We start from the raw sequence: 15,953 nt of genomic DNA, 5'->3' as shown, positions 1-15,953 counted from the left end.
CCCTGCTACACACGAGACCCTGTGCTGTGTGATTTCACACCCTCACCAACACCCCTCCCCCAACTCAACCCAACCCCGCTCAGCGTCTGCCCCTCCATCTCTGATCCAAGAACGCTCTCAGCACTGTGGGACTCCCACATCATCAGTGCTCCGGTCACGGTCCCTTCCCTGTCTCCATCTCGAAGCACATGGTTGATCCCTCAGGACTCCTCAGGTTCCTCTGTCTGTGTTAATGCCCGTGTTTCCGGCTGACTTGACTCCTAGTCCCTTTCCTTTTCTCCCCAAGCCAGACCAGGTTGATCTAGAAACCAAACAGGTAAGCCTTTATCTAGTAATAGACACCCTGTGCTTTTGGGGGTGGGCAGAGCTGCCCATGTGAGAAGGAGGTCCTTTAGCAGAGGCTGAGGCTCGGCCCGGAAGGCCTGGTGATGGTTTAGTGAAGGAATGTACTTCCGACCCGCACACCCATGTTATAAAAACAGATGACAGAGACCCAGAGTGTGGGGGTCAAGACCGAGGTCATGAGGTCACTGTTGACTCTTCTTCCCTTAGGTCTCAGACCAGGCTCTCTCTGGTGTACCTTATCCTGCCACTAGATTGCACAAACCCACCACACCTGTGGCTTGAGAGTGCTGTGGGAGTCAGTGTGCCCCTTGCTGTGACCGTGGGTCCAGTTCTGCAGCACAGTATATTGAAGAGTGGAGGGGGTGGAGGCAGGGTCAGGTGTCTATTTCGGGCTTCGAAACAAACAGGTATGGGATGAGCAACTCCAGCCACTACTGCATCCCAAATGGCCCCATGATGTGGGTGGGAAAACCAAGGCCTGGGGCAGGGGAGGGGTCCAGAAACCATCCTGGCAGACTGAGGGACTAGGTTTCCTCCCGTTTTACAGATTAGGAAGCCAGGGTGTGACAAATAGGGATTCCTGTCCTCACCAGAGCCTAGGGCCAGAGAGGCCTGGATAGCAAATGAGTCACAGGGGAACAGCCAGGGATGAAGACAATGGCATGAGCAGGGTCTGGAGGGAGCTGGGGGAGTGGCCAGCCTTTGCCGTCTGTCCTGGCCCCACTTCTCACCTTCTCATTCTCATTTGGCACCGGAGCTGGCTGCACTGTTTGTGGAATGACCAGGTCCTGGTGCCCGAAGGTGTGGCTTTAGTTCTGAGGTCAGCAGAGGTTACTCAAAGGCCAGCCTGTCCAAGGCAAACACAAGGATCCTGAAGAAGGCTGGGAAGCCTGGGAGGCCTTCCCACCCTGTTGGTCACCCTGTTGGTCTAGGCTGGACAGGTGCACACTCTCATTTTAAGGAAAGGTCCTACCCCCTCTATGGAACTTCAGCCAATGCCTGAGCCTCAAATCTGCTCATTTGTACTCGGTTTTCATTGGCTGCTAGCAGGGGCTGGACAGTAGTAGGAGGGGCCTATGCTCTGCTCTGGGGGCGGGGCCCAGTGGTGTTGATTGTAGGAGCCCAGGAAGTTAAGACATCGATAGGGCTTTGGGGTTTGTGGGGGTGAAGGGGTGGGAGGCAGAGGTAGGACTGAGTGTAAGGGGTGTTCCAGGAAGTGTTAGATTCTGGGAGATCTGACGAAGATTCTGGCAGAAAGGAACTTTATGGGAAAAGCCCCACTGTAACTATTCGGGACAACTCAAATCCATCCTGGGTGCCTTATATGGAAAACACTGAGCCAAAGTCACATAGCCAATATGCAAGGGGTACTATGGGGACCTCCCCCACCCCTAAGTGCCCACTCCTTGACAACTCCTTCCCGCCTGCAATGTCTCAGAATGGGCCATGTGAGTCCTCCCTTTGCAAAATGAAGAGGGTGAGAAGCCCAAGTCTCCCTTTAGATTTAGGGGCTATCTCTCCTGGCAGCCCCAAGTTGGGCCATGGGCTTGGCAGTATGTGTAAGTCTGCAGTGCTTTTGTTCCTGGCATTTGGAGGGGTGAGATAAGGGGAAAGAACCGCGAGGGAGCAGGCAGATAGATGGGACGATAGCGGCTCCTCCACGCACGGCGCCTATCACTCTTTTTATCAAGGTTCCCTTTCTTTCTTCTTTTTGTTGGGGGCCTGGGAGGGTGGAGCATACCCACCCCATCCCCTCCCACACCCGTGGAGCTTAGGGAGGAGGCCTCCCTCTTTCAGGCACCAGCCGGAAAGGGAGACACAGGCCCCGAGGAGCACCTGAGAGGTTGGGGGTTCTGAGGCACCTGTCTGCCAGGATTCTAGGGTTCCCAAGCTCTGTCTCATCAGCTCCTCACAAGGACCTGCAAGGACACTCACTCCCTTGTCTGATGGGTGAGGTAGTCAGGCCCAGGGAAGTTAAGTACCTGGGCCAGGGACACACGACCAGGGCAGGTGGAGCTGAGAGTCCAGCTATGCCTCTCTGGTCTGGAGGCTAACAACCTGGTTAAGATCTGGTGGGCACAGCTAGGGGGCACGGGGCCCATGGAGTGGCCGGCAAACATGGCTAAAGGTTCTGGGGAGCGCATCCAGGGTCTGCAGGATACAATCTTAGCATCCACAGCCCTGTTTACAGATGCAAAAACCGAGGCTCAGAATAGGGAGATGCCTGAAGGGCAATGGGCAGGCTGGACTCTAACCCCCTCTTGTGTCCCTGGGTTGGTTGGTTCAGTATGTGAGTTCTGTAACACTCCAGGTATGAAATTCCGGTGACTGGTGGTGGTGGTGGGGGGGAGATAATGACCCAGGCTGACAAAGACAAACATTCTAGAATCATCCAGGTGGAACCCTGAGCCTGACACCTCAGCACGCAGCCCTGTGGGAGCCGTTTGTCCTAGAGGGCTATGGTGGCTCCCAGGGGCAGCAGACCTCAGCCTCCTCAGCAGGGAAGCTACAGGTGCACGCTGCCATGCCTGGCTCACGTATGGGGGAGTGGGGATCTGAACTCCAATCGCTACACTCTACTGGCTGAGCTGCCTCTCCAGCCCCTCGAACCAACTTCCTCACCAAAGGAGCCTATGAGGCAAATGAAATGACACCAAGCAATAAGCAGAAGTATAGACACACCAGTTTAGCCAGGCATGGTGGTGCATGCCTTTAATCCCAGCCCTCGGGAGGCAGACAGGAGGGTCTTTGAATTCAAGGCCAGCCAGACCAATTTTCATCAATCCAGGTTTGGGTAGTGCTGAGCATTTGTCCTCTCTGTGGCCACTCCTTCTCTTTGAAACAGAGGAACCAGGCCCCTTTATAGAGGTGGGGGGGTTTATAACTGCAAATACCCCAGAACTTCTAGGTAGATGGAGACTCAGACTTGGACAGAGCCTCTAGGTCAGAGTGCCTCCTGTGTGACCTTAGGCGATTTACTCAACCTCTCTGAGCCTTGAGTCATTAGAATAGAAATGTGGGATGATAGGAGGACTCAGTGTCTTAGGCAGGATAAGCCCAAGGGTGTATACACAACTCAATTAAGATAGCTCTCCTCAGTGTGGCCATCACTGGGATCATTATACCTGGGAAGACCCAGGACAACACGGGAAAGGTCCTGCCCTCCTCAGGCCTTCCCATCTCTGGGATTCCAGTGTTTGAGTTCTCAGGAGTGATTTTATAAACACAGGACAGGGGCAAAGCTGAGTGCCCCCACCCCACTGGGCCCAGCGGGGTTTCCACATGGCTTCATGGGACCAGCTTGGCCTGGCCATCACCCCGAGAGGTACTGGGGCTGACAGGCCTTGGCTTCTCTTCTCACACAGCAGGTGCCTCACTCCCCCATGGCTGCCTTACCTGTCCCTCAGCGGGAGGATTAGCCTGGCGCAGCCCTAATCTTGGCGCATCACACCATCAGCAAGGATCTCGGATCAGCTGAAGGAGGCAGCTTTATCCAGACAAGCTTGCAATGGCACCCGAGCCCCATCTGGGTGCTGCCTGTCACGAGTGGCAGCTGGGCCAAGCTAGGAAGCACGATGGCTGAGGACAGGCCTGGAGCCAATTGGATTTCGGAGTGCTGTGAAGCCCTCACGGCCAGTAGGCGTGGCTTTGCATGGGCACCTCGACCCCTACTGAACTACTTATGGTCTGACCAGGCACTGCAGGGCAGCAGGGCACACAGGCAAAGCTGCCTGGTAGTGCTGCAGAGGCACCATGTCTGCTGAGAAAACAAGGCCTTTTTTGCCCAAGGTTGTGCATGTGTGCCAGAGGCTGCCATCAGCCCTAGAGGCTGGACTCTATGGCTTGGGAGTCTGTGTGCCAGCGTCTTCTCTGAGTGGGGCCTGCTGGACCTAACTGGGTCTGGCTGCAGTTTCAGTGGCTGGACATTTGGTGGCTACCAGCCTGGTCTAGAGGCTGGGAGAGCCATCTCCTTAGAGCCGGCCAAGGGCGCCCCTCTAGGGCCCCTTTCTCTCCACCCTCCTCCCTACCTTCCTTTTCAAAAACATAATTTATCTGTGTATTATCAAGAAATCCAGACACTTTAATCAGTGAGCTATGAAGTCAGAATTTCCATTCTTATCTGCGGGAGGAGTGGAAGGAGAGGAGATAGCGCGGATCGCTGGTGGGGAATGTTAATGGGCGGGAGCCCAGGCCGCTGGCCACCGAGACGTGGGTATCTCCTCCATTATCGAGCCGTATCTTGCCAACCATCTCAGTGCAGTAATGGGGCCAGTTCAACTTTCCGAGTTATCACGGGAGCTGAAACCTGCGCTGGAGGAGGCTGGGACCAGAGACAGTGCAGAGGACCAGGTTTCGGCTGCTCCAGGAGAGGGCTGGCCGGCCAACTGTGTGAAGGCCTGGTTTCCATGGACGGTCTAGGCTGCCTGGCGTGTGTTGGGATGCCCCTGTCCCTGGGCAACTGTACCTGATCAAGCTGGGTGTGGAACTCATTAGGGGAGACTGAGACAGGAGGTGCCATGGTGGCCCAGAAAGTGGGAAGAGGCAGCATGGGAGCGAAGCCCAGTGAGGCTGCGCAGCTCTGATCTTTGCTAAAACCTTGGCCCAAAGTTACACAGTGGAGAACAGTGTTGGGACCAGAGCTGGCTATGGTTGAGACCCACTTGAGAGTCTCAGACTCTGGGCTTGAAAATGGGTGTGGCTGCCCCGCCCCCACCCAGCCAATCAGTGGCCATAGCTCTCTCCCAACCCAAACATTCAGAGGGTGGCTCTCCTAGGGATCTGATCCTCCAGCTTTCTAACTTGGTTTCCCCATTTGGGCTTTGAACCCAGGTCTATTCAGTCTGCGCTCACAGTGATACCTGGCAGCTGAGCTGAGTGTGGGGAGACCAGGTGGGTCATCCACACCAGTGGCGCCCAGGGCTTTGAACCTCAGTTTCCCATCTATCACAAATCTCTGTGTGCAGAAACCGGAGGGGTCCTAGAAGGGCAGCTGTGGGCCCTGACCCTCCCTGGGGGTCAGTTCAGCAAGGTGGGGATGGATACCTTGACCCTAAACAGCAAAGGGAGTTCTGCAGGAAGGAGCTGAGACCCCTAGCCCTGGCCTCCTTCTTTCCTCTGGGGTGAGAGAATAGGAAACTAAGGGAAGAATAAGCCTAAGGGGCAGATGGAAAGTATCAGGGAAAGCTATAGGGCTTGAAGTCAGATGTCAGGAGGAACTGGCAACAAGATGTCTCAGGGGAGACAGAATTACAGATATACCTGGAGACGGCCATCAGCAGCAGGGGGAGGGAACAATGGCCCCCTTTCCCCATCACTGGCTCTTGCTGGCATGTCTCCTCTGTCCGCTCTTTTTAATCCTTCTCCCCCTCCCCCCACCTCAGGTAGGCATCATAGTGCTATGTGCAGTAGGGAAACGGAGGCTCACAGGGTTGGGACTCACACGAGGGCCCCAAAGACCCTATAGTGCACCCACCTGTATGGTAGGAGCAGACAGGGCTATGCAGACCATCCCAGGCAGGCTCTTTCCACAGCGAGAACATCATGCCTGGCTGTGAGACCTGGAGGCAGCCGCTCTGGTCCTCCATTTCTTATGGACCAAAATAGCACTCCAACACTCTATATTTTTCTGGGTGAGAGGGAGAACCCCAACCTAAGGAAGTACCAAGAGAGATGCAGAGAGATGTAGAGGAAGTGCTGAGCACATGGGAACACTGGGTGTAATGGGTGATACTGGCCGCGTCTACTGCAGTCCTTGTTCATTCAAGGCATGAGAACCAGCCTACGCCTCATGGGCTCAGAGAGGCTGCAGAGCGCCGCAAACACCACTCACGTCACAAATGGAGAAGCCGAGGCTTAGTGCTCACGGCCAGCCGGAGCAGGTGAAGGACGGAGGACTTGAGGTGTGTGGGAGGTGCTGCTGATGTGCCTACCCAATTCTGCATAAGCTCAGAGGGCTGCTGAGGAGGGAGGAGAGAAAAGTCAGCCTGTAGAGGCCCCAGAGACATGCAGGATGGTGGGGTTGACCCTGTGGGTTACAGATCTCTGCTCAGAGAATCTCCACCTTGGTCACAGACCCAACTTCTGTGTTGGTTGGCTTCGGGCAAGGCCTTGGTGTTCTCACCCATAACAGGGGTGTGAAGAGGCCACCAGGGTGGTGTGTGACACACGACACTTGGGCTTCTGGCATATGCCAACACCAAAGCCAGCAGGACCGGCAGCGCCACTTGGTAACAAGTCACCTGGTACTTCGTGTGTACCACCAAGCTCCCCCTATGAGCACAACAAGGAGGTGCTCTTATTAGGGTCCTACTCAGCAAGGAGAAACTGAGGCAGGAAGGGCCACTTACACATAGGTCTCCTGAGAAGTCAGGCTGAGCCTCTTTCCAGAGGACCCTTCTGTGGCTGTCTGGTGCTTAGGCAAGGGCTTGCTTTATAGCCCAGAGTTCACAAGTGACGGGAGTCATATGACCAAGGGTCCCTCTGATTGGTCCACTCTGAATGGCACCGTTCCTTAAGTACCTACTACGTATCACCCCTGCCAAAGTGGGGAACACCGCTGGACAGGGTAGGACCTGCTGTTTCCATTCCTCAGATGACAGAACCCAGGCTGGCTGAGCACTGGGATGCCACCGAGTGAGGCCCCTGGGAAGAAGCTGGGGCTGGGAGCTGAGTATCCCAAAGTCAGGGTCATATACTAAGGATGAATGCACACTGGAATGGGAAGGATGGGGAAGGGCGGTCCCTGTCCCCTTAGAGACAGACCACCCAGGGTTGGTATGGGACAGCCCTAGCCAGTATTGCAGCTATCACCAGACACCAGTATGGGCTGCTTCTGTTTGCCTAGGCTCTCAACATTCCCTGTGGTTCGCTGGGCCCTGGGCATCCATATGCGAAGTTGGCAGGGATGTTTTCCTGTTAGGCCACGTGATCTCAGCAAGCCCCATCTCTGTGGGCCTCACATGTGTCATTAGTGGGAGAGCCAGCCCATAAGTAAGAGCTCAGCTTCCTGCAGGCCATACGTGTGTACATGGCCCCACATGGGGTAGAGGTGGGGGCTTGTGCTGCTACTGAGACATGAAGGGCTCTGTTCAGGCAGCTTACGTGCCATAGACAGCTCCTCAATCTTCCCCATACTGGTGTCCCCCCAACCCCAAGACTCCCCTCCTTCACCAGACTACTGGCTCCTTTGCAGATGGGCACTAACCTGGGAGGGCCGAGGGGTTCCGCCCGGATGCCTGGATCCAGACCACTACAGAGCACAGAGAGGAGAGGAAGATCACAAAGGCTCTGGTCTGGGGCTCCCTGACAAGGGATCACCATGCACAGAAGGCAAGCCGCACACTAAGGCTGCACAGTCCTGGTGCTCCCTTGACAAATCAATGCCAATATACAGGAGGGAGAGGCTGGCCAGTGACAGGGGAGGTACCAGGATCCCACATCTGTTCCACATCTGTGGGTCAAAAGGCAGGGCCCCTGTGTGTAACACACTGAGATCTCATGGAAAAGAGCTTGGGAACAGGGATGTTCCATCTCAGAAAGGCGGGGAACCACAGACCTGACCTGAGCATGAAGAGACAGGGGAGAGAGGAAAGGGAAGGGGGACATAGGGGAGGGGATGCAGCTGCTTTGGGAGACAGGCACTGTCACCCCCACATTGTGGATGAGAAAGCAAGGTTCCTGCCCTCCTGACAGGCCTTTCACACAGTCCTATGGGCAATGGCAGGGGAGGCAGAACCTTCTAGCAAATATCTGGCTTTGGTGGCCCAAGGAGTGGTACCCGAGGGAGTCAGGCTCCTCCTTAGAAGCCTGAGGAGCTGAGTGGCAGCAAAGATGCCCCGGAACCTGAGAGGCTGTGCGCTGGAACAGCTCTGTAAAGAAGGACAGATGCTAAATATGCCTGATTGGGGCCCCCAGGTCTCTACTGGAGAACAAGCCCCCAGTGCGCTGCCTCGACCCCATTGAAGGGCCACACACACTCGTGTAACCAGTAGGCAGTTGAGTTCTTACCTACAGGTCGACTAATGACACGTGGTGAGCATAGTGAGCCACACGGGGATGGGCCTTGCCAAGGTCACATGGTCCGGCAGATGGGAGTGGGTGGGGGCATGAATGACCGGTGGCACTACTGCCTCTCGCTGCACCATACTTTCTTCAGCCAGAAGAGGGCTGCAAGGTAATGTGTGGCTGTGGTCTCAGTTTCCCCAATCTGTGAAATGGGAACACAGGCCATAGGCACCTCCAGGCAGCCTAAGGGGATGGTGGGCAGGAACCAGCCAAGACCTGAGTATGGCCAGGCAGCTTCCATGCGGGCTGAGTCCATGGGTTTTGTGATACCAATCGGGAGGCAACAGCTGCCTCCGTGAGGCCTGTCGATGGCAGATAGGCCGGCCTACAGTATTATTCACGAGCCGTCAAGCCCCGGGACCGTCTGGTTGGCATAGAAACAGGAGATAAGGGGCACAATTAATGGCATCACATTCCTCCTCCTTTCTCCCCAACTGACCCACTTAAATCGGTGCCATACTGGGTTCCTGTGACCTCCGGGGAGGGGCCTGGGCCAGAGGGACTGGGTCCGGGGCTCAGGCCAGGGTAGGACTGGGTGAGGCTTCCCCAGGGGTTGCCCTTGAGTTGAAGCATCTCAGAGAGGAGCACCAGGATGGCAAGGGCAGCTGCAAAAGACCGGACCGCAGAGGCCTTCACTCCGCCCATAGGTCCACTGTACAGATGTGAAAATTAAGGCCTGTGACTGAGAGCAGGCAAAAGCCAGATGGTGAGACACCTTGATGGAATTCTGGTCCCAACAGTAAGGGGCAGCGTCCACTTCACGCTTCCCACTCTGGCTTCACTACTTCCGGGGACACAAAGTTAATTCTCTAGTACTCATTTCCCTGGAGGTATAAGCTGTGAGCATGGGGCTTCCCTAAGTCCATTTGGACCGGCACAGGGCAAGCACTTGTGTCACGGTGACCAGTAATGCTGCTGTCTCTGGCCCAGGCTGTCCTCTCAGGCTCCAGAAAGGGAGGAAAGCCACTGGCAGGTGGGATCAGAAGGCCGAACAAGAACTCGAGACCTCGTGTGGTCTCCAGAGAGCCAGGAAAGGGTTCCCCACAAAGGGCCTCCTGCTTTGGACCACTCTGCATAGGCTCCATGTTTGTGCTCTCGGACTCTAGAGACCATCAAGTACCAGGCCAGTTGAGCTCTGGATGACAGACATTGTCACAAAGGGAAGACAGAGAGGCAGGAGAATCTCCAGGAGGACTTATGGGCCACCAATGCCCTTGAGGGACCTGACAGCAGGCACCACCTATACGGCCAAGGGGAGTGGAGGATGCTCCGGGTCCATAAAATACAGCTAAACCCACCCAACTCCTGCTGGAGCTACACCCTGCCTCTCCCAGGGAACGGGGCTGCCCCGTGCTGTCAGTACCACTGGCCCTGTGGGTGGGTGTGAGGTGATAGAGGGAGTTGGCAGATGGCTTCTGAGCTTGGAGCAAATTAGTCATCCTGTGGCTACCAATAATTTGCTTAACTGAACTGTAAGAATGTGTGAAAACACCTCCTCGGAGATGGAGGGCGGCTGCGCCAGGTAGGATGCCTCCTCTAAGCCTCTGTCCAGTGACCTAGGTCTTTTAGCATCTGGAATCACTAATTCCTGCCTGACCCGGGGACTCTCTGTAGCCCTGAATGCTTATCTCAGCCCTATTTTTCAAAGAGGGAAACTAAGGCAAGCCTTCCTGACTTCATTCTCACTTACGGACACTTTGCCTTTCAGCTCCTCACATCCCCAAACAGCCCAGTTTTCCAAAGCAGAAAGCCGAGGCCAGGTTACTATCCATCAAAGTGCCTATCCTTGGCAGTCCAAAGGCCAGGTATTGAGAAGTGGCCCTGACCCCAAACTTCTCATCTGCTTGTGCTTTCTCTCTCCTCTCCCTTCCTCATACCGTGGATAGAGCTGAGTCAGGGCTTGCATACAGCAGGTACTCAATAATACAGAACTGCATACTGCAGGAACACAAAACAGCACTCCACTGCACACAGCACGCAATGAGTTCTCGATAAACACTTGTTTGCTCAGGCAGATCTATACAGATCTCTCCGGATGTATACCTGCTGGACTTCCCAAAAGCAGTCAGGTCAGTGGAAACTACCTCGAGTTTTTCTTCAATAAAACTCCACGCAAGTCACACCTAAGACTTGCCAGGAACCAAAAGCAACTCAGCATGATTCAGGGGAAACCACCCTTCGCAGGTGACAAACCGCCCCTGGCCTCAGAGTGCAACCTAATTGGAATGAGGGGAGGAGTGTCCTCTCTCTCTCTCTCTCTCTCTCTCCCCTCCCCGCAGGCAGCAAGAAGTCAGTTTTCTTTCATTTTGATGGACTGTACCACTGGCCGCAGGGGGAAGATCAACTTCTTGCCAATTAAGAGTGTTTGGGGAAAGTGTCCCAGATGGACGCCCCCGTTTTTCCCTCTTTTGCTGCCCAGGTCCCCTGCTGCCACCGGACGCCCCCACACTGCTGTTGCCTCGAACCCGGCGGGGCCTGGTGGCCGTAGATAAGGCCTCTTATCACTCTTGGCAATCACCATTGGGCGGACTGGCCCGCGCTTAGGCCCCCACTTATCAGAGCTTACATCGACTGGGCAGGAGGAGAGCTGGCGGGCCAGGGCATCAGGGGTCCCGAGCTACACCCTGCCCCTCGCCCCCTCCAGGGGCCTGGTCTATCATGTTAGCCATCTGGCCGGCTAAGGCCGCGCTCCTGCCTCGCCCTCCCCCCCTCTCCCACGTTTGAAGTTAATAAATGGAAGCGCTATCGCGGCTGCCATCGGTTGCAAGCCTTATCAGAGCGGCACATCTATCTTTGCGCAGAACAAAAGGCGCACGGAGGCGCGGGCAGCTGCAACCCAGCTTTGGTGGGGGCGTGGAGGGCGGCGGCCCCTAGAGCTCAGCCTGCTTCCCCTCCGCACCCTGAGACCCGCCACAGGTGAGGCGAGCGCAGCAGCCGGCGCGCAGCTGCGAGGGCCTCACGCAGGGCCTTGGGCAGAGAGCGGGCGGGCAGGCGCCGCCGCTTGGTGACAATCAACGTTCGCATCTTAACGCGTTTAGATCTGCTAAGGGAGGAGGAGCCCAGGCCACGAGTTGCACAGAGGGCTCCGGGCCCGGGGCCCCGCCCCCCACCAGGCCTGCTCTCCTCCTCTGTTCCAGTCGTGGGGTACTGTGAGGGGGGTCAGAGGGGCTTTCCTGCACAGTCCCGGTCTTGGTTCCCAGAGTGCGGGGTTTCGCTGACCCAAGTGGGTTGGGCTCTGCTGGGCTCCCGCGGCCTTATCAGCGCTGGCGATCCGTTCCCAACCTGAGATCTCCCTGCCCTAGCTATCTGCATTTCTCATCAGACTGAAACACACACACACGCTCACGCACACACACATACACGCAAGAACAGAACCCGGCAGAGGCGCACAGGGGAGGAGGGGAAAAAGAAACCAGAGAACCAGCACAGATCGGGACCTGTGGGTGGCTTTAATACTTGAGTTGACATGATAGAAGGAGACTTTCAGAAAACAGGTCCGGCTCGAATTTGGGGAGTCGGGTTACCAGAACCCAGATTCCTGCCTTCGGTCCCCCTCTCCCGAGACCTCAGTGGTAGGGACACTCTCATAGGCTAGAATGCACATTGGGTCCTGGTGGCAGCAGCGTCATGTGGGCAGAGGAGGCAGCCAGGCGTCTGGAACTGGGAAGCCGGATGCCCCCCTCCCTTGTCACCTCGTGGGCAGCCCAGATGACTTGTTTCTCCCGCCAGGGGGAAGCTCCAGGGAGGAAGCCCCGCGCCCTGCCGGGAGAAGCGCGAAGTTATTATTGGTGTGGCGTGGGGAGGAGCTCTTCCTGTGTGCTTACTCTTTCCTAATGCAGCCAAGTGGCCCCGCAACCTGACCCAGAGAGCACAAGAAGCTCCCATTATGGGGGCATGGGTGATGGAGTACAGAGCCTGTCCTATTCGGGAAAGTGCCCACCGGAGGACCTGTGAGAAACTTGGACGCACGCAGTAACGACGCTCGAGTCCCTGAGGTCCCTGGCTGGTTCAGACTATCCACTCGGATGCGGGGGTGGAAGGAGAGGTGCCCATGGGCACACAGAATACTATTTGCCCATGTAGAGTTGTTAGGGGCAGTTGGTGGGTCAGACCTCCATATGTTCCCAAGCAGGCCGATGTCAGATGGAAAACTCCAGAGTTGGGGCGGATAAAGGGGGTTTGGTCAGTCAATGCCTGGCGCCTGAGCTGTAACAGCCTCCACTGCCTCACCCCCGCAGCCACGCCGTTCTGCAGCCTAAGCGCTGCGGTGGGCGCCGGCCCGCCCCGCAGCCCTAGGTACCTCTTACTCCCAGGTCTTTCTCCTTCTGCCTCTAGATACAAAGCCTGGGAGAGTCAAGCGCGCCAGATAAGATCACAATTTCAGCCCGTCCCGACAGAGCGATCTTATCAGGATGGGACTTGCAGAATGGAATATTTTAAACTTTATCTGAGCCCAGATCAGGGCCGCCCTATCGCCTCACCATCTCTGAGTTGCGGGGGAGGTGCAGGCCTCGAGGTGGCCGGGCTCTGCCGGAGCCGCGCCCCCAGCCACTCTCCTTCCGGCTCTGGGGACCCTCCACCCTCTCGGGGCCCGGACCCCCTGGGTGCCCATGCCGAGATGCGGGGGCCCTGCCCGCCGGCAGAGATTAGATTACGGCGTGCTTGGCACTCCGTGCGGGGGGCGCGGCGCGGGGTGAAGGTCGCGGGCGCAGCGGAGCTGGGCGGCCGCACAGGGACGGCGCAGGGAGGCTAGGCGCGAGCGGGGGTCCGGCGGGCACCGCGGGCAAAGTTTGACTCACGCTTGATCTGCCGGGGATTGCTCTGTTTCCTCCTGGACATGTCTCCGGCGCCTCGCGCCCTCGCGATGGCCGCTTCTAGCCCCTGGCGGGCGGCGGCGGGCGGCAGGGGCGCGGCGGGGCGGCTCATGCCCCCGGCCCGTGGGCTCCACGGCTGCCTCGGCCCGCGCCCCCAGCCCGCCGCGCCGCGCGTGGGCCACCGGCGTCGCCGCGGAAGCCCGAGGCCACGGCCCTGCGCTCGGGCGCGCGGACTGCCCGGCGGGCGGCGGGCTGGTGGCGGCTTCTCTGCTCCGGCTCAGACGCCGCCGCCGCCGCCACTCGGCTTTTCTCAATGGAACCTGCGAGCAGCGAGCCGCAAGCGGCGATCCCGCGGCCGCCGCCAGGGCGCTCCAGGCAGGCTGGCCAGGAGGGCGGGGCCTTCGCGTAGCTGGCGGCCGCCCCGCCTCTCGCCCCTCCCCTGTCCATCCTCCGCCGTCGCGCCTTCCCGCCCCCGCTGGCCCCGCCCCGGACCGTCCTTCCCGCTGGCCCCGCCCCAAACTCTTGCTCAACCCTTTGCTCGCCCGGGCTTCCGCGTGCTCACCCAGCCTCTGCCTGGCTGTCTTTCCTCACGCTGGCTTCACCACTCGCTCGTCCTCCGTGCACTGACCCCGCCCCTCGGCCAATTCTGCATGCATCGACTCCACCCCCTCAGCCCGGCCTCCTCCTATTGACCCCGCCCCCAGCCCATCCTCCTCACTTTTACCCCGTCCCTCAGCCACCTTATCTCGCTGACCCTGCCCATCGGCTCTGCCCCTGATCCCGTCCTCACAATGCTCTCGCCCCTCAATTGTGCGGCTCACACTGACCCTGTTCCTCATTCTGATCTCTTCACATTGCCCCTGCCCCTCAGCTCGTCCTCCTCACGAGAACGCAAGCTCTGCGGTCCTCAAACTGACCCCGCCCCTTCGCTCGTCCTTCCCACGGGCTACGCCCCTGGATTCCCCACCACCCCGCGCTGGTCCTGCCCCGAGTCCGTCCCTCCCGGTGCTGGCTCCGCCCACGTCTCATACTTCCCAGCCCTAGCCCCTCCTCAGCAGGCCCGCCCTCCTCCTTAGCCCCGCCCCTGCCCTGTTGTCCTTCGCACAAGCCCGGTCCTCTCCCCGCCCCCCGCCCCCCCCAGCTTTGCCCACGTCTGCCCAGTCCTCAACTTCGTCTTCACCTCCTGCAGGCTGGCCCCAGGCCGCTCTGGCCCTGTCCCGAACTCCCAGCCTCGGTTCTTGGTAGACCTCTAGCCTCCTTCGCTAGTTCCAGTTTCCCGAGGCTATGTCCGCAGGCCTGGTTAGGACTTGTAGACCTGTTCTGTTCAGAACAGCCCTGCAGAGCAGGCCCCTGGCTTGTCTGGCCCTGCCCCTCCGCTCTGGAGCTCCGCCCCCCATGGCCTAAGTTGTGCTGCCCCTTGCAGCTCTGAGGTCCAGGCAGCCAGCGGTGGGGTTCTGATGCCCCAGGCCTGGACACAGAATTTGTGTTGTTCAGGACTTGGAGTGTGACGGAGGTTCTGCTCTGGAAGGAGGCTTCAATATGAGACTCCTGGACGCAGCAACCCTGGGTTCTGCAGCTTCTGATGGTTGCGCTGTGGCCTCTAGTGGGTCAGTCTTATCTCTAATGGGCTGGGGAACCTCAGGCTTTACTCTCTTGAACTCAGACCTGTCTGGAAATCCGGAAGGAGCCAGAGGTCAGTTTTCCTTGCTTAACTACAGCCTAGGTCACAGTGGATATCTGCCAAGGAGGTGTTAGCCCTCACCGGTCTTCCCTATTCATACAGCCCCAAGCAGGCAGATTTGCAGCAGCCCACACACAGTCAAGAACGTTCCTCGTGTTCTTTGAGGACATTGAGATGTGAGACATGGTCAAGATGTCACAGTTGGGGATGGGAGTCAGGTCCTCAATCCAATGGAACATCCAGATGGGTGTCATTGATTCTACTGCCCCTCCTCATAGCACACGGGAAGCAAAGTCCCCACAGGGAAGCCACCTGGCCCCCACCTAGCTGGTAGACAGCCTTCAGTTGGTTACAACTGTCACCATTCATGTCCCCTTGGAAGTTTGCCAGATGCCAGGTATCAGGTGTTCTGGTGTGAGACCTGTTTCCTTCCAGTGTCTGTTACTGAGGCCCTTGCAGAAAGGAGGAGGGTGGCTAGCCCCTTCCTACCATCACTCCCACGCAGTGAAGGCCTCTGTGCAGGACTGCCCAGTGGGACAGGATGCTACACCCTCTCCCTTGGTCATACAGGAACACCAAGGCCAGGACCCAGGATCTGCATATGGTTGCCCAGCTTCCCGCCCCTTCCCCAAAGGAGTTGGGAACCCCACATCTGCTGGGTCTTCTCAGTTTAGGGGCCCCAAGACGTGTCAGTACTGGACAAGGCATCCATCTGGTCCTGCCTCTTCTCAAGGGAAGGGTGCTTTTCGGGAAGGGGCTTAGGAGTTGGGGGGGTCCCGGGAGGTGGCCAGGAGCTGGCATGTAGGGCAGTGGTGAGAAGCTGGGTACTCGGGAAGTATCGTGTAGGCTGGAGCTGCTGGACAAAACCTGTGCTGAGCTGGAATCTGAGAGTCGTGAGAGGAAACTGGTTTTTGATTAGTAATGTCTGCCTGGGATGCAGGAAAAGGAGATGGCATCTTTTTGGGCCCTTCTTCTCCTGACCTGATTTACTTGTATGATGCTGTGTCCAGAGGCCAGGCTGAGAGAAAAGGACATGCTTAGGTTGGTCA

General features: G+C 57.6%; 1 protein-coding gene across 5 annotated transcripts in view; it reads right to left on the bottom strand.

Moving 5' to 3' along the window:
• Positions 1-14,546, bottom strand: part of Zfpm1 (zinc finger protein, FOG family member 1) — a 59,149-nt gene extending 44,603 nt beyond the window's left edge. The window contains exon 1 of one of the 5 annotated variants that reach the window (XM_038312465.1): positions 14,404-14,546. Coding sequence is in view for 1 of the 5 variants with exons in the window: in XM_038312464.1 (XP_038168392.1) it covers positions 13,209-13,335 (127 nt within the window). In the remaining 4 variants the exon portion in view is untranslated. Of the gene's footprint in view, positions 1-1,076; positions 1,270-13,208; positions 13,355-13,785; positions 13,860-14,050; positions 14,071-14,403 lie in introns of those variants that run through there. The other 4 variants (XM_038312468.1, XM_038312467.1, XM_038312464.1 and 1 more) reach the window with 4 other exon arrangements.
• Positions 14,547-15,953: the final 1,407 nt, after the last annotated feature.

The sequence above is a fragment of the Arvicola amphibius genome, chromosome 15 (genome assembly GCF_903992535.2).
Source record: "Arvicola amphibius chromosome 15, mArvAmp1.2, whole genome shotgun sequence".
In the NCBI taxonomy this organism is placed as follows: domain Eukaryota; kingdom Metazoa; phylum Chordata; class Mammalia; order Rodentia; family Cricetidae; genus Arvicola; species Arvicola amphibius.
Note: the sequence above shows the minus strand (reverse complement) of the source record. Positions and strands in the feature narration are given on the sequence as shown.